This window comes from Polistes canadensis, unplaced genomic scaffold, assembly GCF_001313835.1.
Source record: "Polistes canadensis isolate GaletaPanama2010 unplaced genomic scaffold, ASM131383v1 scaffold_173, whole genome shotgun sequence".
Classification (NCBI taxonomy): domain Eukaryota; kingdom Metazoa; phylum Arthropoda; class Insecta; order Hymenoptera; family Vespidae; genus Polistes; species Polistes canadensis.
The window spans coordinates 120257-140029 of NW_014569720.1; the positions used below are offsets into that span (position 1 = coordinate 120257).

General features: G+C 30.3%; 4 protein-coding genes across 6 annotated transcripts; 2 read left to right on the top strand and 2 right to left on the bottom strand.

Moving 5' to 3' along the window:
* Positions 1 to 226: 226 nt before the first annotated feature.
* Positions 227 to 7492, bottom strand: LOC106789256 (GTPase-activating protein and VPS9 domain-containing protein 1). The gene is made up of 15 exons (XM_014753328.1): positions 7042 to 7492; positions 6260 to 6393; positions 4826 to 6176; positions 4552 to 4733; positions 4285 to 4444; positions 4023 to 4196; positions 3781 to 3942; positions 3327 to 3674; positions 2809 to 3212; positions 2253 to 2730; positions 1960 to 2189; positions 1607 to 1863; positions 1297 to 1508; positions 810 to 1195; positions 227 to 728 (listed from the first exon to the last, which is right to left on the bottom strand). The coding sequence occupies exons 2-15, from the start codon at positions 6389 to 6391 to the stop codon at positions 597 to 599; spliced, it is 4608 nt and encodes a 1535-aa protein (XP_014608814.1). The 5' UTR covers positions 6392 to 6393; positions 7042 to 7492; the 3' UTR covers positions 227 to 596.
* Positions 7493 to 7517: 25 nt separating this feature from the next.
* Positions 7518 to 11970, top strand: LOC106789258 (amyloid protein-binding protein 2). Of its 3 annotated transcripts, XM_014753331.1 has the most exons (10): positions 7988 to 8142; positions 8218 to 8444; positions 9123 to 9236; positions 9325 to 9575; positions 9667 to 9846; positions 9941 to 10196; positions 10278 to 10402; positions 10472 to 10751; positions 10837 to 11002; positions 11071 to 11970. In XM_014753331.1, exons 2-10 carry the CDS (start codon positions 8301 to 8303, stop codon positions 11298 to 11300), a joined length of 1746 nt encoding a protein of 581 aa, XP_014608817.1. In that variant the 5' UTR covers positions 7988 to 8142; positions 8218 to 8300; the 3' UTR covers positions 11301 to 11970. The 3 variants fall into 3 exon arrangements, with proteins under 3 accessions (XP_014608818.1, XP_014608817.1, XP_014608816.1); XM_014753332.1 differs by lacking the exons at positions 7988 to 8142; positions 8218 to 8444 and adding an exon at positions 7518 to 7587; XM_014753330.1 differs by having other exon boundaries at positions 7988 to 8444.
* Positions 11833 to 14760, bottom strand: LOC106789260 (26S protease regulatory subunit 8). Its single transcript, XM_014753333.1, has 6 exons — positions 14724 to 14760; positions 14489 to 14633; positions 13985 to 14395; positions 13650 to 13876; positions 13287 to 13562; positions 11833 to 13205 (listed from the first exon to the last, which is right to left on the bottom strand). The coding sequence occupies exons 1-6, from the start codon at positions 14739 to 14741 to the stop codon at positions 13065 to 13067; spliced, it is 1218 nt and encodes a 405-aa protein (XP_014608819.1). The 5' UTR covers positions 14742 to 14760; the 3' UTR covers positions 11833 to 13064.
* Positions 14761 to 15251: 491 nt separating this feature from the next.
* On the top strand, positions 15252 to 18695 carry LOC106789257 (ubiquitin carboxyl-terminal hydrolase calypso). Its single transcript, XM_014753329.1, has 8 exons — positions 15252 to 15441; positions 15819 to 16033; positions 16171 to 16925; positions 17062 to 17192; positions 17372 to 17476; positions 17564 to 17880; positions 17951 to 18099; positions 18208 to 18695. The coding sequence occupies exons 1-8, from the start codon at positions 15384 to 15386 to the stop codon at positions 18284 to 18286; spliced, it is 1809 nt and encodes a 602-aa protein (XP_014608815.1). The 5' UTR covers positions 15252 to 15383; the 3' UTR covers positions 18287 to 18695.
* Positions 18696 to 19773: the final 1078 nt, after the last annotated feature.

Below are 19773 nucleotides of genomic sequence, written 5' to 3' on the forward strand. Positions count from 1 at the left end.
TTTTCTTCTTCTTTTTTTCTTCGATCGGAGTTTTTCATATCTAATAAAAATCTGAAGGTTTTATAAAATATAAAATGATCAGAAAATAATTGATACGACGTTTGAAAGTTACAATTGAAATTATTTTTCCCCAAGCATGCCGCCGCTATGCGATAGAATCAATGAGATATACATAATAGTATGTTCTATATATAGATATTGAAATGTTTTCTGAAACCCCTATTTCTGTTTGTTTTTTTATTTACACACGAACTTTCGCATTTTGTCTGTCTTATTACTTAACGCTAACAAGTGTATAGTTCCATATTATTACATTAATTATAAAAGTACTTGGAATAGATATTATATCTCTACTTATTAAATTTCAATCGAAAAGCAAAAATCAATGCTATTTGGTAAGTATTTAGCATTAAATGTGGGAAATATAACTTTTATCACTGCCTTGTTTTAGCTTTACACGGTAAAATCACGATATTTATGAAATTATTTGAATAATAATTATGTTACAACGCTGCTATAGCTTTAAATTAATTAATTAATCTCTGTGCAACCCATTTGTTATTATGCTATATTAAAATAATCTCTTGCAAATATATTTAATCCATAGTTTTAATGAACTCGATCGCCGAACAAAATTGAGTCCACCAATATTGTTCTTCCCCTTCTAATCGATTTCCATAAAAACTATCTACATATTGAATAGTTGATAATAAAGATGGTGGATTAGTCTGAAAAGAATGATTTTATCTTCGATTTATGTTTCTTATACGCTAGCGTTTAAGCGGTAAGGATAACCTACCGTTACTTACCTTTATGATGACGTAAACGAATACGGGAATTAAATCGTCAGCAGCAGGTATACCTCTTTCGGAAGCCATAGACAAAAGGTTCATTATCGTTGTAGCGCAACGAAATACGCATTGCAATTTATCTCTGGGTGTCTTGTATGCAGAAATAACAGCCAATTCTGCTTGTGCCCATGGCCAAGGACATTCGTAATGATAAACCTTTGGAATGCGTAAATCCTTGTGATTAGGCGTTATGACCTTAGCAAGTTTTTTAATGTGATCATAAAGAAGCTGATCTCTATATACATCTCCATCTCCATTTGGATAAAGAGCATTATGATACACCCGAGCCATAACAGTTCGTTCAACGACGACTCTGGCTAACTCCAATTGAGACTCGCTTGCGGCTAAAGGAATTATATACGCGTTGTCAATTAGGATGCACAATTGAAAAAGATTATAAGAGTAATAAAACGATATAATATATCGGTTATTGCTTTATTAATACCTTGCCAAATTGGATCATTATCCATTTCAACGTGAATTTTACTCAAGAAGTTATCAACCAGATCTTGCTTTTCGTCCGTCAATGTAAGTTTCTTGAATTCATCGCAAAAACGTAAAAATAATATCTCTCTTTTCTCCAGAAACACTCTTACAAAAACGGATACGAGATGATTGTTAACAGCATCGCGATCACATTTTACTCGAACGCGTAACCTTGAAGAAATTATTTAACATTTTTTAACATTAATTATATAATAAAGATATGAAATTGCATCAGTTGTTTTTATTATTGAAGATATATATTTCTGTACCTGTCTAAATGAGCTAACGTTGATAATAAGCCCTGACGGCATCTGATCAAGTATGCGATGTAAGGTGATCGTCTTTGATAATCTTCTCTCAAAGATTTGAATAATTTCCTGCAGCCGTCGTCATTAAATAATCGAACGCATCTTAAAGTCTCGTGTAAATGAGCTATCAAAGATCTATCCTGCAAGTTGATGGCCTCAGCCAATTGAAGTTGAAGAAAAGAAACCAATTCGTTTTCCTTTGGCGACCAACTGCTTCTCTGTTAACATTTAAAAAGTCTCCTCTCGTATTATTAATTAATTCATTATTAACTATATATTATAATTTTCAATGAAACACACAACGACAAATTTACCTCGGATGCAAAGTTCCATGGAATGTATTGAAGATCGGCATTACTAAGTACCATGCGTAATTTTCGTTTTGCATCGGCGAAAGCAAAAGAGAGTTCTACGTTATTTGGATCTATTGAAAGTCTTTCATCTTCTGCTTCCTTCGTACGCGATTGATTACTTTCAACGGAAGCAGTGTCACTAGCTGTACTAGGCTTTCTTCTATATTTTGCCAAAATATCATCGGAACTATCTACAATTTCACGACAATTTGTAATTATAGGAAATGTTTGTTAATGAATATAATTAAACATACCAATAATATTTCCAGCCGAGGTTACATCTTCGGACATGATTCTACGTAATCGGTGCTTTCCTATATCCATACCGTCACCACCAGCTTCTCTATCGTAACATCTCAAATCATCAGTTCCTCGTATAACTTTTCCTCGACGATTTCTAAGCGACATCTTTAATTTTCCAAAAAAGCCGCGTTTGTTCTTTTGATCATCGTCTAGAAGTTCCTTATCGCCACGCTCGGCAGTTTTATCAAAACTTATACTTTTTGGAATAGCTCCTGTAGATGCTGCTGGTTTATGGAAATTGGAAACAACGCTATCAGTCACGTCGCAACTACTACCGTTTATTATCGGTGGTGATAATGGCAATTCGGACGACGACGATGCATTATTCTTTGCTCGTGTTTCCGATCCGGAGCTACTGCTAGATGTTAAACTCGTTGTACTTAATCTTACCACCACATCGTCGACAACAGTCAATGAACTTTCTGATTCCTAAAAAGCAGTAATGTGTAGATATATATTTATTTTGTTCTTGACAAAATAAAGAATAAAATAAAGAAAGATACTAACTTCGCCTTTGACATCACCATTACGCAATTTTTCATTAGATAGCGTCGGAGCAGAAATATGATTAGCCAATAACAATGCAGAAGTAACTGCAGCAGTAGCAATATGATTATTTGCTGCTTGATCAACAAGATTCGGATCATTATCAATTTGCAATTTGTTTATCAATTGGACAAGACTGTCTTCGTGGTATGTTTTGCCATAATCTGCGTTACTTATGGTATTAGCATTTTTATCAACATATTCCATTGTGCTTCTTCTATAATCAGATCTAGTTCCACCACGACCAGTTACGTTAGAAGATGAAGGTGATTCGGGAATCGGTGCTACGAGTTGAATAGCAGAATCTTCTTGAATTCCAGGTATTGGATGAAAAACAATTCCAGAAGGATCATCTGTTCCTAAAGCTTAAATTAATATAATGTACAAGTGTGATCACATTAATAATCTTGATGGCAAAATATTTATACAAAATAAACAGTTATTTTTAGTAGAACAATATAGTGTTCTTGTGTACTTACATGGTGCAGCAGATGGTAATAATTCTGCACCAGCTTCCGCTTCGCCGCGACATTCAACTTCTATCTCAGATCTAGTTGTATCATCGGATCTAGCAACGCTAGCTGTATCATCCATGTCCACTTCCGTAAGTCTTTCTGAATCACTAGCTAGTACATCCGTACTCCATGCTTCAGATGCAGTTTCACTAATATCCAACATTGCTTGAGCATTTTCTGAAGGTAATGCTGGTGGAATTTGTTCCAAAGAAGGAGGATAAATAATTCTTTCCTGTTGTTCTACTATTTCGCTATCTGACGCCAATACATCGGTGGACCACGTATCAGAAACCATAGAAACTGTTTCATCTCCTAAAATAAATATATGTATCTACGTACATTTCTATTTATTCTAAATTTCAATACTTTTAAAACAAATGATCTTTTATATACATATACACCACACACGATGACATACCTTCAATAAGTTTTTTAATTTCAAATTTACAAAATTTATCGTCTATTTCCGAACGACTTTGTTTAGTAGGAATATTTGGTGGAGGTAAATCCAACTGTCTTGCTTCACCTGCAATGCGACCGTCATCACCTTCCGTGATTTGAGACGATGGTGTATCGCGACCTAAAAATATATATTTATATAATAAAACTTATATAAATATAAATGACTTTATAATCATTAGCAGAGAAATATGTGCAAACCAGAAATATTCGGTGTTCCTCTTCCTGACACATTGGCTGATACCATATCCGACAAATTATCATTCTGATCTTCTGTTTCTAATTCTAACGAAGATGCAACGCTATGATTAGAGGCAGCTTCTGAAACGGCTTCTAGATTATCTGATGTGTTACCAATAGAACCTTCAAATAACACTGTAAAGACAAATAAAGAATTACATTTTTATTTTCTTCTATCCTACATGTTTTATTAATAAGCTTATACGTATTCTAATTAATTTACCTTCATCATGAGCCAAAGAAAACCTTGTTCTTTTCTCTTGCGTTTCTAAACGTTCAGCACTGTTTGAATCCCTTCTATTGTGACCATTTACCATATCATCGGCAAGATTCAATGTAACAGAACTATTTTCTGTATTATTTTGGAGTTCCATGCATAAAACCTTTGAAAAATTTGTTATTATAGAAATAAAATGTTGTCTTTGTAAAAAAACTAATTATGAATATAATATTACTTAATAATTTTTATTATTTTAATAGATAAACGCACTTTTTGTTCGCTAAGTAATCCAACGGATTCACCAATCGTTGGACCAAATGGAATAACTAATACATCTTGCGAATTTTTATCCGAAAATTCATCTTCGGGTGTCGAAGTACCATTTGTTTCATCTTGAATATCTGTTGTTACATTAGAAGGGGATGAGGACATTCTAGTAACTCGATCTTTCCCTAAAAATAAAGGAAAATATTAATAATTATAATGTTGAAAGTTAAAAAGACTAAACGTAATCTATTGTGTACGAATACTTAGGAAAATATACCTTTTCCTAAGAAACCACCTTTTTTATTGGGTGTTTCCAAATAAATATTATTAGAAACTTTAGAGTTACTGTTTAGCGATCCCAAAGGCAGCTGCGAAAGCATATCAGTTAATTGCTTTTTATCGAATGTGCTCATTTGCGAAATGCTATCCACATTGGTATCATTTGCTATTGTATGTAAAAATGTAATCAGAGTATTCAATTCATTTTCTGTAAATAATGCAGCAGAACGACACAGGCCTTGAAGTTTATTATTATCAATTATAGTAGGTTCTTCTTCCAAATCTTCTGTTGCACCTTCCAACATTACATCAATTATGGAAGACACAGAATCTTTTTCAAATCTTCTATACAAGTCAAATGCTTTTGTATCGATAGTTTGATATTTCATGAGTGAAAGTATTTGTAAAATCTGTCCCACTTGCATGAGATTAAATCTTGCTATATAACTTATCGGTGCATCTGTAATACCATATGGTTCTGGATTAACTATCGCTGGACATATGAAATATGTAAATACAAGATCTGTGCACATAGCGTGTACTTCTTTCGGTTCCACATTTCCATTTTTACTAAGAAGTCCAGCCATTTGTCTAACAAGCCAATAAATACTGGTAGGAAAACAATGCATATTCTCTCTAATACTGATAATGAACCTCTGTGTAATACGATGCAAAGAGTTAACCGTCCATAGTCTATATCTTTGTAGCTTTGCCTGATATTCGGGAGTACCTTCCTTTCCAAATTTCTTCAATCTTTCCGTAGGCTGAAATCTGATGGGTACTTTGTCTGGATCGATATCCAAAAATATTTCATCTTCCATAAGCAACTGTATAATAGGGATATGTAATGCAGCAGTTAAAAAGAATTTTGCGGAGAAAAGGCTTTCGTGAAAGAAGGAATAAAATCTAGAAAATGCACATGTGCAATGTCTAAGAAGTCTTCGTGGATTATCCGAAGGTATTATTTGTAAAAGCATTAAATGCCTTAAAAGTTTGAGAACTAAGATTTTATCTTCTGGTAACAAGCAGCTCCCATATAATCCAGCAGCCAAAGATTGTACAATGCCTTGAATTGCTTCTGGAATTATTTTATCTCCCACGACTAAACTAGATGCAAGTAATTTAGGTGACTTTCGAAGAGCACCGAGAAATTCTCCGTAAGATAAGCATGCTTGATAATTTAAATGCTTGTATGCATCAATAAAATTGGAATTTTCAAGAGTATTTGCTTTGTAACAGCAAGAAGCTGGCGTACAATCAGGCCTTGCAACTATCAGACGATTTAAATTAACTCTCTGTTGTGCTGTAACCCATGCTTGTTGAGCCAAGTCCGAAGACATATATAAAACCTGAAAAGATATTATATACTTTAGCACTTTATATAACATTCTTCTATTATCTTAACAAAATAATCATTATTTTGATTTCATACCTTTTCATTGAGAGTTTGTAAATTCTGTTGTTCCGAGTTAACGAACAAACGTTCTTGCCTTAAATGCCCAGCCAAGTCAATCATGTCCCATTGCAATGTCCCAAGGGACTCTATACTGTTTGCTGATGACATAACTAAAGATAGAAAACGATAATAAGAAGTAACAAGAAACATGTATGTTAAATCATTACGTAGACATTATATTTAAAGTTATCTCTTACATTCTAATCATTTCAACCATGTTTTTTTCATGATACAAAATAATACAAAATATTCATATATGTTTTTGCAAATGAAACATTAAGAATTATAAACTATTAATTGAAATAAAAAATAAAAGATATGCTTACTAAATCAGATCTGTTAGAGACAGGTACTAAAGATTGCAAATGTATCTATATTTGAGTCCTTGAATTAAGGAAGTATCAAATGACATCACAAATCATAATTTTTCTCATTAACACAAAAGAACAAAGAAAATAGTTCTTAAAAGGAAAAAGACAAAAAGACTCGTTTAATAGTTTCTGAAAGACGTAGAAATATTAAGTACATAATTTTGACAATAAAATAGAGGAGAGGAGATGAGATAAAATATACAAGGTTCAACAACAACTATAACGTTCCATACTCAAAGAAGCAATTGACGAATAATAATACGTCGTATATACATATGTAGAGAGCTTCTACAACGTCATATTACGAATAGCTGTTGAGAACTAAGTAGAACGATGTCGTTTACTTAAAAACTATACAATTAGAGTAGAACGTGTATACTCGCTTACCACAGGCATACGTGCAACTGACAGCAGCAGGAAAAATGTCTGTTATCGTTTATACTTGGAAGTAACACACCCAGCAATACGCATTTTCTATTTCAGGTTAGAATTTTCCGATAACTATAATACTGAATTTCTTCGCGACTTTCTCGATTTTTAGCCAATGACAAAAACACTCTATTTCCTACCCAATGGCAACGCCGTGCAAGAGAGAAAGAAATAGTATTACTCTTTACAGTAGAAAGAGATTGCAGTTTGCACAGATGCACCGGATGTCGATCCACAACCGTCGCCAACAACCGTTCCAAGTCGAATGAGGAGGAATGATCGAATCGAGGATGCACTCGAGGATGCACTCGAGGATGCACTCGAGGATGCACTCAAGGATGCACCAGGATAGGAGGCTTTAACCGAAGGTCCATCCTTTGCAAAAATGCATCATTGCGACCTCTACTAATGCAATAACTAAGTAATTCTGATTAATAGTGCAGTAGGATATTTAATCTAGGCATATGTACGAGTGTTAATATTTTGACTAAATTATTCCAACAGGTAATCAAATTAATAATATCATTATTTATTACCTAATGATAGTTAAAATATCATATTACCATAATATTTGAAATTTCGTTTCCAAAAGAGAAAAAGAAACAAATAAATCAATGAATTGATGAAGACGGATACAAAATAGATGCTACATAAATCCTTTTTTGTTTTTTCATAGGAATAATTAATAGACATGATTAATTATTATTCGTAAGAAAGAAAAAAGGAAAGGTTACAAAAATATTGGTAGAGTGTATTTGAACGTTGATAAGTTATTAAATATCCATTGATCTAACATAAGTAAGAGATAATAAATAAATAAATGAACAAAATTCATGCATGTATGAGAGCTCGCACAGTAGAAAGAGAAAGATGGGATGGGAGGGGGAGAAAAAGGGAAAGAGAGAGGGAAAGAGAGAGAGAGAGAGAGAGAGAGAGAAAGAGAGAGAGAGAGAAAGAAAGAAAACGAATGAGATGCATTTAATCCACGCGTCTATGAAACGTCAGAACGTACGGAGACGTTCCGTCGAGCTGTGAAATCCTTTCGACAGCGTGATTCTGGTTGGTCACAACATTCGACACACATATATAGTATATTAGTCTCTTCTTTCCTATGCATTATTTTCTGATAATCAGAGGGATCTCGCGACGTATCGTTTCATTGGTGGTATCGTCCAAGAAAAAGAGACAAGTAATACAAAGGCTAAGGCCCTGGGAAAATGGCCGAAGGAAGGAAGAAGCTGGTGCAGTCAACGAAAACTCTTTATAAATTGAGCGTCTCTGCGATAGCTGACAGATTGCTCATATACAGAAAACATCTCGTTTATTTACCTGAGAACGTCCTCTTCGATCTCTATTATCAGGTTAACAAATCGACCCAAAAAGAGAAGCCTCTTTTTTCTTCTTTTTTTTTTTATTCCTTCGCGATACCTCGTACATTAACATAAAGAACATATAACATACACACACACACACACACACACATATATATATATATATATTATACACATACACTTATAGAGATATTTTTAATCCCAAAGAAGCAATTAAAATAGTTATTCATCTTTCTAAAATCTTACATGTTGTCTAAACAACAACATTCTATATAGGATAATTCGATTTTCTTTTCCATCAATGTCTATCACATTAGATTTTTAATATTTAAATATATGATAACTATTTTAAAAATGTTTTTCTAATTAAGATGAAATGAAATACTATTATTGTAACAATGATTTAAATAATGTGATAAAACGATTTATTACAATAAAATGATTTTAGAATACGTTAAATGTTTTATAACGAAAAATTTGTTTAAATTAGGAGGTTATACCAATGTATACAATATGTATTTAGTTTTCACACATTCGTTAATTTTCATAATAATACGATTTAAGATTTTTTTTATATCAATAACATATTGGATATATATATATTTATTTACATCTTTTATGTATATGTATATAGATATATATATATATATGTAGATAAATGACGTAATATTTATGCAATAATAAATTAGTAATTGTAACATCTTTTAGTTATACCAGGAAAGAAGACTATGTTTACTAGGAGTGGAATTTGGAGAATTGGAAACATTTTCTAGGATGCTCAATGTCACAAATCGTCGTGTACATTTATTACAGAGCTTTCAGGTAAAAATTTTGCCAATAATCTGTGACTTATGCATAAATATCTTATACGGTAATATAATTTTATTACTATGATATATCTAATTCTAAGGCCCTTATGGATCATGGGACAATGGTTGGTAAAGAACTAGCGATCGGTTATGATATTTGCTGCATTCGCGCTGAGGAACACATCGAAGCTCACGATAAAGTAATAAGTGTGGGTTTACGCCTTGGTGGATTTCTTAGCGACGCTGGATGGTATACCGAAAGCGAAAGGGTTTTGTTAGCTTGTAAGAAACTGTCTATTGTGGACGAGCCAACCCTTGAAAATTTATGTCGTACATTAAAATGTTGTTGCAAGTATGTTTTAACATTCATGCGTTGGATATTAATATGCGCTGTAATATTCAGCAAGTTAAATAAAGAATATGATATACATTGTGATGTTTAGATTGTTACACGCGCAAGCAGCATATTATACATTTCATGGAGCAGCTGAAACGTACGAACTTGCTTTGAATATAATACAGCAACTAAGATGCGGAGGATACACGGACAATAATTATGCAGCATTATATGGAGAATTTAGCGTACTTTTTTTTATTAGAAGCGAATATGATGAAGCATATAAGCAAGTATTTCCATTAATACTATCTTACGAAAAACAATTCATTTGCTAAATATATAGTTGCTTTTATTATAAGATTTACTATATTATGCTTTAGGTGGGGTATAAAAGCGTTAAAACAATTAAAACCATCATTACCGCCACGGGTCATAATTGATGTTTTAAGACAAGTAGCAAAATCGTGCGTAATCAAACGAGAATTTCAAAAAGCTGGTCTATTAATCAGACAAGCGGTTTATCTTGCAAAAGAAATTTTTGATACCGATCACCCAAAATATAGTGATGTTTTAATAGATTATGGATTTTACTTATTAAATTACGATTGTATTGTAAATAGTGTGTCTGTTTATAAGGTAAATATTTTTCATGATGTTTTCATTTTTTATATTGATATCTATACTTTGATATATATTAATATTTCTTTTAAACATTAGGCTGCACTAGACATTAGAAAAGCAATATTTGGTAAAACCAATCTCCACGTTGCATTGGCACACGAAGATTTGGCATATGCTTTATACGTTCGAGAATATAATTCAGGAAAATTTCAAAAAGCAAGGTAAAATTTGATTTTTTTTTCTTCATTTTCTCTAATGGGAAAAAGCACATATTTATAATTTATGTACAGTGACCATGCCGGCAAAGCCATAGATATAATGGAAAAACTTTTTGCTGGAGACCACATTATGTTAGCAAGTGCAAAAAGAGTAAAAGCATTAATACTTGAAGAAATAGCATTAGATAATGCCCCAATGCCTTTGTCGGAACAGACTTTATTGCAAAAATCGGAATGTTTGCATTTATCTGCCTTACAACTTTCTAAAACAACATTTGGTGAAATAAATGTCCAAACAGCAAAACATTATGGCAATTTGGGTCGCTTATATCAAAGTATGAGAAAATTTGAGGTATATAAAATACTGGTATCCTACTATATTGCCGTATACAATTGAAGAAATACAAATTGTTCATTTCTTTTGTAATTATATTTAGGAAGCAGAAGCAATGCATTTAAAATCTATAAGTATAAAAGAAGAATTATTAGGACCCGAAGATTACGAGGTTGGTTTAAGTGTGGGTCATTTAGCCTCATTATATAATTTCCACATGAACCGATATAGAGATGCAGAAAAACTTTATTATCGCAGCATCGCAATTAGTAAGTTCAAATTTGTTTCATTAGCTTATCTTAGAAACTTTTATTAATAATGTCATTATTTTTTTTAGGTTTAAAATTATTCGGAAAAAGTTATAGTGGCTTGGAATATGACTATCGTGGACTTCTACATGTTTATACAAAATTAGATGAACGTGATAAAGTGTTAAAGTATACTGACATTTTTAATCAGTGGAAAGAACTTAGAGATAAATACGCGCAATCAGAAGATCAGCCTATTGATCTTCAAAAACGACCACAGCCAATCGAGGAAGTAGTTAGTACGTTTTTTTCTATGTGATACTATATTAAGCCAATCATCTAATGTTGATTATTTTCATTTATTTTTATCGTTAGTTTAATTATCACTTGTTAATGTTTTATTTGTAAGGATCTCTTACGTATGATCTAGAATTTATTCAAATTTTTAAAACTACCAATTCGTAAATCAGTCTTCATTAAATGCTCTATCTATTGATCGGTGATCCACTCCTATTACTACAATTACACGAAGAATAATTTTTTTTTTTTTTTAAATGGATATAACGGAGCAATATATAAACTAGCAGTTCTGTGAACTATCGAATGAATTATACGTATACTGCGTCATATTGAAATGTCCTTAAATGTTCGATTATCCGTTATTACACTTTTGCACATCCTACGGTTAATATAATTATAATTACATTTATAGGAGTTCCTGTTATTGATTTCAAACCAATATATATATTAGTTATAAGTTCAATAATTTTTTTTTTCTCATTATAATTTGTAATTTTAGTATAATTTGTATATATGTGATTGTAACATATGTTACAAGGTACATAGATGCCTTTTTTATGTACTGTCTTTTACTTACGCAAAAGATTTATGTATTTATTTTTAAGAAGCTATTTCCCGAAAAAATTTATATTTAATACCGTTTGCACTTATAGTAAATTAACAAATTAAAAATAATTATATAGACGGGACACTTACATGTGAAGTTTTCTTAAACTTAAATAGCAAATTTGCAAGTTCGCTTTTTTTTGCGTTTTGTTTCTACAATGGAAAATGTGAAATTATATATATATATATACACATATATATGTACAGTAATTTAGAAAAACGTTTGTGACAATTATAATTTTTTAATTTATAAATAAAAATCTTAGCGACTCCAAAATTTTATAATAATCATGAATGTAAAGAAAACGCATTATATGTATATATGTATATATAAATAGTTCACAATTTGATTATATTATATTTAAGAAACAAAAGGTATATAAAATAAAATGAAATTTCATCTTATATGAAAGCGCGCTACATTTTATATTAGGGATTAAGAAAAAATAGGGCAACTGTTTATATGTTACAAAGAGAGAGAATATTTCAGTCAGATTATATTTTTTATCAATAATTCTTTAAGCAATTTTCATAATTCTATTATTCAACCTTCTGAAATCGTATGTACGTATATAATTCGTTAATTTCATTTTCTTATATAATCAAGGCCACGAAGCAGGGAGGTCGTAAAATTGGTTAGACTTTAATATATTTCACTCTTGTCAGAACAAATAAATAAATAGAAATATATAAGAGTAGATAAAGATTCGATATCGTGGTTAACATAGTTCAGCGTTCAACTATGAGTAAATTATAGTTTTTTTATTACGAAAAGAATAATTCTATAATTTATTGTTAATTATGTTAAATTTTAAAGATTATTTTTTAAAACAAAAGTAATATACTTGATTCTTTAGAATAATTTAAATTGAATTACATTTTACAAAATTATTTTTATTCATGTTAATAAAACACAATTTGATCTAAATTTTATAGTGTAAATATTTTTACGAGCCTGGTATTTTTTATTCATATTAGTTTGAATAGAAGTAATACGAATATCAAACAAGTAATCTTATGATTTTCTTTTTAAAGTTAACTAATTTTATTTTTCTACGTACAACACAATTTGATCAATATATATATATATATATATATATATATATTAGAAACCTTCTTAGAAAAGTTGTAAATGTGGCAATAATTGATATACAATCTGGCCGATTGTCTGAAATAATTATTTCCACAATTTTTTAATCGACATATTTTTCTCCGAATCTTTTTGCATGACTTTAGCAACAGCCATCTCGAAATCTTCTTGAGTTACATGAACTCGTCGTTCTCTAAGAGCATACATACCAGCTTCTGTGCAGACACCCTGAATAAATAAAATTTAAAAAATTATATTGAGAAAGAGAGAGAGAAATGAAATAAATACGAGATTATATAAAATCTTTACTTTAACTTCTGCTCCTGATGCACCTGGCATAAGTTCAGCAATTTTTCTTAAATTTATACCTCTCGTTAAATTCATTTTTCTAGAATGAATTTTAAGAATATCAAGTCTGGCTTCTTCATTAGGAGGTGGAAATTCTATCTTACGATCTATACGACCTGGTCGAAGTAAAGCAGGATCTAAAATGTCTATTCTATTAGTGGCCATAATAACTTTGATATTTTTTGTTGCTTCAAAACCATCTAGTTGATTAAGTAATTCCAACATGGTTCGTTGAACCTAAATATAGGCAAATAGATCATAAATTTGATCATTTCTTATTGAATAGTATTATAAAAAATTGATAAATTATAATAATAAATATACCTCACTGTCACCACCCGATCCAGATTCAATACGAGAACTACCAATGGAATCAATTTCATCCATGAATATTATGGAAGGAGCATGTTCTCTTGCCATTACAAACAATTCACGAACCATTCTTGATCCTTCACCGATAAACTTTTGCACTAACTCTGAACCGGATACACGAATAAATGTGCATTCCGTGTGATGTGCTACGGCTCTTGCTAACAAAGTTTTTCCTGTTCCTAAAATTGTTATCAAGGATTGTGTTAATTTATTTTATCCACGTATATAAATTAACATAAATTATTATTCATATTTAATACAAAAATAAAATCTAATCGTATTCATACCTGGTGGACCATATAAAAGAACACCCTTTGGTTGAGCGATACCAAGCGCATCAAATAACTCTGGATGCTTAACAGGCAATTCGATAACCTCCTTGATTTCTTTTATTTGTTTATCTAAGCCTCCTACCATTTCATAAGTAGAATCTGGTACTTTTTCTACCATCATTAATGAAACAAGCGGATCCACTTTGTTAGGCAAAATTTTATGCAATGTATAACTTTCATTGCGCAAAGCTACTCTTGAATTTGGTGTTACATCATTAATATCAATATTTTTATCCAAATCTACCACAAATTTTCCTTCAGGATGAACTTTAACTAAAACTTTTTTTTTATCCATCGGTTTTACAACTTCTCCAACATAGGAACCTTGTTCTTGTAAAAGCTGCAACTCTTCTCGTAACATACGCACTATGAAAAATCAAAAGTGATATAATATTGCTGATAATTCTCATTTAATTCAATTTAAATTTCTTTTTAAGTGGGTAGCATTTAAATAAATACCTTTCGCATTTAATTCATTACGCTGTGCTTGCAATCTTCTTAAATTCTGACTCTTCTCTGCTACTATTAGTTGTAGTTCTTCGATCTTCGTTATATAGTACGGTTTAAAACCTTCTCCCTTTGCATTCTTCTCATCTACTTCCATCTAAATTGTAATAAAAATATAATTAAATATAAATTTGATAAAATAATTTAATACAAAAAAAATTATATATAAGGTTAAGATCTTACTTACTCTATTAGTTAGAGTCATTTTCGAAATTTTATGTTGTTCTCAATTACAATAATAAAACTCTATTCTTTTATAATTCCATTTATTTATATAAATGACAATTTATATAAATAAAAACTACGAAAGTTTAATTTCTAACTTGTTCGTATAAAAGCAACCAAGAAGTGCTTGTCACTTTGACGCCATCTTGGGATTGGCGATTTCACGTCGATTATACATGGTTGATTATTGTGATTCTAACGTCACTCGCTGATTCGTCATTATTTTAAAATCAAAGTTGATTGGTTGCTTTTTAAAAGAAATATTTTAATTGGAGAAAATTTAAGTTAATTAAAACGCTATTAAGCGTTAGTTTTTTAAAGCTTTGTTAAATTTGGGTGGGCGATTAATTTTCAAAAATATCGATATCTGGATCGATACACAAATCAAAGATTAAAATAATATAATACAAACATAATATAATAATAAATATAGTTATACAATCTATTACGTATTTTTATTGTATTTCTTTTGAAATATCTGCCAATGTGTCACGTGACTTCATCACGTGACAGATGTTTTGATGTAACATGGCGCCTTTAACATACACTGACAGTATAAGGTTAAAATTATAAAAATTGTCCGTCTAGTTATACCTAAACGGATTCAAAATTGGATGCAAGGATGCCTGTTGATATTAATCGATTGACAGAAGGTTGGCTAGAACTTGAAAGCGATCCAGGTATATATGATTTATAAATAGATGTGTAAAAAAGAACAGGCCTACACAATTGTGTATTGAAGAAATTTTTAATTGAAATTATATTTGATGTGTTATTACAGGTTGATATAATTCATTACTTACTTTACTACTCATGTTAATATTTGTAATTGATGTAACACGTAAGGTAAAAATACAGAAAAAGAAAGATAAAAATTGGCTTGGAGTAATATAGTTGAAATCAAATATGATTTAACAATTTGTACTATGTAAAAAGTTTGAAATCTAAAACAAAGAACGATTGAAGGATTAAAATACATCAAATATATTTCAGATGATATAAGCAAATTATGGCGTGGAAGAAGTTAATTATCACTGATTTCTTTATATCTTACTAGGACTGTTTACGCTTCTGTTAGAAGACTTTGGTGTTAAAGGTGTACAAGTGGAGGAAATATATGACTTACAAAAGTCTTTGGAAGGTCCCGTTTATGGGTTTATATTCTTATTTCGCTGGATAGAGGAGAGACGCTCGAGGCGTAAAGTTGTAGAACAAACGGAAAGTTTTGTAAAAGATGAAGACATTGTGAATAACATATTTTTTGCGCAACAGGTTCATTTCACTTATTAAAAGTTTACTTATAAGAGATAACTAAAAAATAAAAGTAAAATACATGCAAACAATAATACCATTACTCGTCGCATTATAAGGGTTTATTTTAATGATATTATAAATATATTTATATATAGGTTGTTCCTAATAGTTGTGCAACACATGCATTATTATCCGTCTTATTGAATTGTCCAAATATTCATTTGGGTACAACTTTATCGCGTTTAAAATTACATACGTCTGGAATGTGTCCAGAAAATAAAGGATGGGCAATAGGTAATACGCCAGAATTAGCATGCGCTCACAATTCGCATGCTATGCCACAAGCTAAAAGACGTCAGGATAAAAATACTGGAGTTTCAACTGGTAGATTTACCGGTGAAGCATTTCATTTTGTAAGTTATGTACCAATAAATGGTAGACTTTTTGAATTGGATGGTTTAAAACCATATCCTATGGATCATGGACCATGGAAGGAACACGAGGAATGGACGGAACAATTTAGAAGAGTTATTACGGATCGTTTAGGTATGGCTACGGGAGAACAATTACAAGATATAAGATTTAATTTAATGGCTGTTGTTCCTGACCGTCGTTTAGCTATTTCTCATAAATTAACTATGTTAAAAACAAATAGACAAATAGTTTTGGAAGCATTACAGCAACTTGTAAAGTTAAGCCACCAAGATAATGGAACGGAGAAAACAACAAATGATCCCGAGAAAATGGATAAATCGTGCGATAGGAAAAATAAGGTAGACGAAGAAAATCTATTATCCAATAAAACAGAAAGAGATGAATCTTCTACTATATCTATTGAGAGGAATAATGATGCTACAATTGATATTGAAGAATCGAGTTCAAATATTGGTACTACCAAAATTGATTCGAGGCAAAGTATTATTTTGCTTACAAATTACTAACATTATATAGAATTTGGCCATTTAAAAATACGAAAATAACATGTAACTTTTTTGATGATTATATATATGTATATATATATATATATATATATATTTCTATTATAGCATGGAAAAGGTAGTAATGTGCGCCTTAGATTACGCTACTCCACTTCGAATTCAGACTTCGCCAGCTCATAGTTCGTCGAGTACCGATACATCGTCTGAAATTGGATCTGCATTTAATTCACCAACACAAGGTGAGTGAAAGTATTTTTTAACATTCCTACCATATGGTTAATATATTTACTTTAACGTCTTTTAAGAAATAATTATCTATTGTCCGACCGTTCTTAATTTAATTGTTTATAGAAATACCAAACATCTGGTATATATACGTATTATATAATTTCGTCAAATTTTTAATATTGTTTTCTAGCTTGGGGTTGGAATTCAGGTCAAAGCAGTCCAACATCGACAAAAGATTTCAAAAAATTTGTCGTTATCAGAGTGGCTGGAGATGAAAAGAACGAAGCAGGTTTAAGTAAATATCATGTTTGATATTAATACTAATGAAAAGATTGTTGCTCTTTAGAAATGATTAATAAAAAGAAAATACTTATTGTGTAAGGTCGTTCTCTTGGTAACATCAATATAAATGGAAAGAGACTGGTTTCGGATAGTGGACATTTGCATAAAAAAGTCTGTTTATCCGGAGAAGTGAGAATACCGCATGCACGTGTAAAAACCAGTAATGGTGATACGGTAACAGAAGAAAAGAAAGTTGAAAAAATAGATCCAAAATTATGTTCCAAATATCCAGAACTCTTTGAGCCACATACATTTGCTCCGAAAGATCTCTTAGCATTATTGAAAAATTTGGAACACGAGATAAATACTTGCGAAACTAGTTTGAAAGATGAAAATGACAAAAGAAATAAGTATAAAGTTAGTATGTAGCGTTTCAAATAATTATGGATCATAGAGAGATGTTAAAATATTTATTGTATTATTTCAGATTGATGATTGCAGAAGGACACATAATTACGACGAGTTTATTTGTACTTTTCTTTCCATGCTGGCGCAGCAAGGCAAATTAGCTGAATTAGTCCAGCAACATCTTACCTTAAAGAAACATACATCTGTATCAGTGAGTAGAGTTCACAGGTATGCTATAGAAATGAATTAATTTTAATAGCTTATGAAATGCTTAATATATGTGGAGCAAGGAAAATTAGGTGAATGAATAGATGTTAATTTTTTAAATGTTTGTAGGTCTTCGAAGAAAGCTGATACTCGTACTAATTCTTCACGTCGACGACGTGGTAGAACTAAGTGTAAAAAACGAAAGTAATCGATATCAAGGTGACAAAATAGGCTGGTAATCATGAAAGTGATATAAGTTACAAAGTTGAATAAATTCATTTTATGGTCTATTTTAGATTAATATTATTTACATTAAAAATAAATCATAAAATGAATATTTTCAATATCTTGACTTAAAGCCATTTTTTAAATTATTGGCACAAATGTTAAAGACGTAACATTTGTTAAATACAATATTTGCTTTTTATCGTGAAGCTTTATATAACGTAGTCTTTAATATAGATACAGAATAATTAGATTTTTTATTGAAAAAAAATTTTACCATTTACAATGTTCTTTTACATTACGATTGAGCTCTGTTATTATTTATTTTGAAAGATTTAATACGAAATATTGTAAGATTTGATAAATCTCATCTCGTTTAATCATCTTTTATTCATAACAAAATTCGCACTTTTCGATTGATTATTTATTATATCGTATAGAGATTAATATATTGAGAATATTTGTTTATCAATTTTATAAGTATGATATATGATATATACTTAAGTATCAATTTTAATTTTTTTACTTCACAAGTTTATACCAATTAATGTTTAATTTGGTAATCATTTGGTATCATTTGAAGTAAATCGATTTAATTATGAAATATACGATTTTATATTAGCGAAAGATGATATATAATAATTAAAAATAAACGCAACACAAAATTGATAGATATAATTCAATACAAAATAATGAAAGAAATTATATATCACGCAAAAAGCCATTTGTTCTTTGCACGCGTAAAAAACGTTGACGATTTATATTATATATTATACTATTTCCGGTTATAAACATATATAATTATTTAAAATATGCGAATATAATAAAAAAACAACACGTTAGATAGTGAAAGACTGGATAAGAAAAATATGCGTATTAAAAATAAAGATAAAATAAAAAGTTTCGTTATATAAATATACATATATATATATATATATATAACAAAAACCTTTGTAAACTAAACAAATAGGAATATTAATGTAAAATAATGTATATGCGATAGATTTAAGATTGGAATTGTGCAGCTTTCGTCGCTTAAGACTAAACATACCGGTTTTTAATTTTGAACTATATAATTGTGCTTTTAATGTTATTGTTTTTCTTTATTTTGCTTTAAGATAACACTGTAATTATAAATAGTGTTTTATTTATTATTTATATAAACCAGTACCAAATTGACTATCGACTATTGTTTGTATTCAATTGTGAAAAATTTAATCTTTCAATTTAAATAAGTATGAATAAGTAAGTTGTAAACTGTCGGTAGGTTTATTGTTAAACGACGTAAGGGATATGAATAGGCGGAGTGAGTTTTGTCGAAATATGTACAATAAAAAATAAAGCATTAAAGTTAGCTTGTTTTCTTTTTTAAATTAATGCAAATAATTTCTGACAAATAAATACTATGATATTGACTGTCAAGGATTTCTTTGATAGAGCAGCGTATCTCAACATATATATATATATATA

Coding starts and splice junctions, on each gene's coding strand:
- LOC106789256 (XM_014753328.1), bottom strand. CDS start 6,391: ATGTCATCAGCAAACAGTATAGAGTCCCTTGGGACATTGCAATGGGAC. Junction 4,197..4,284: donor TTCTTTGGCTCATGATGAAG/GTAAATTAATTA, acceptor TTGTCTTTACAG/TGTTATTTGAAGGTTCTATT. Junction 1,864..1,959: donor CATGGAACTTTGCATCCGAG/GTAAATTTGTCG, acceptor AAATGTTAACAG/AGAAGCAGTTGGTCGCCAAA.
- LOC106789258 (XM_014753330.1), top strand. CDS start 8,301: ATGGCCGAAGGAAGGAAGAAGCTGGTGCAGTCAACGAAAACTCTTTAT. Junction 8,445..9,122: donor TCTTCGATCTCTATTATCAG/GTTAACAAATCG, acceptor AACATCTTTTAG/TTATACCAGGAAAGAAGACT. Junction 9,237..9,324: donor ATTTATTACAGAGCTTTCAG/GTAAAAATTTTG, acceptor TCTAATTCTAAG/GCCCTTATGGATCATGGGAC.
- LOC106789260 (XM_014753333.1), bottom strand. Junction 13,877..13,984: donor TCTTTTATATGGTCCACCAG/GTATGAATACGA, acceptor TAACAATTTTAG/GAACAGGAAAAACTTTGTTA. Junction 13,206..13,286: donor CATCAGGAGCAGAAGTTAAA/GTAAAGATTTTA, acceptor TTATTTATTCAG/GGTGTCTGCACAGAAGCTGG.
- LOC106789257 (XM_014753329.1), top strand. CDS start 15,384: ATGCCTGTTGATATTAATCGATTGACAGAAGGTTGGCTAGAACTTGAA. Junction 17,477..17,563: donor AAAGAACGAAGCAGGTTTAA/GTAAATATCATG, acceptor TTATTGTGTAAG/GTCGTTCTCTTGGTAACATC. Junction 17,881..17,950: donor ACAAAAGAAATAAGTATAAA/GTTAGTATGTAG, acceptor GTATTATTTCAG/ATTGATGATTGCAGAAGGAC.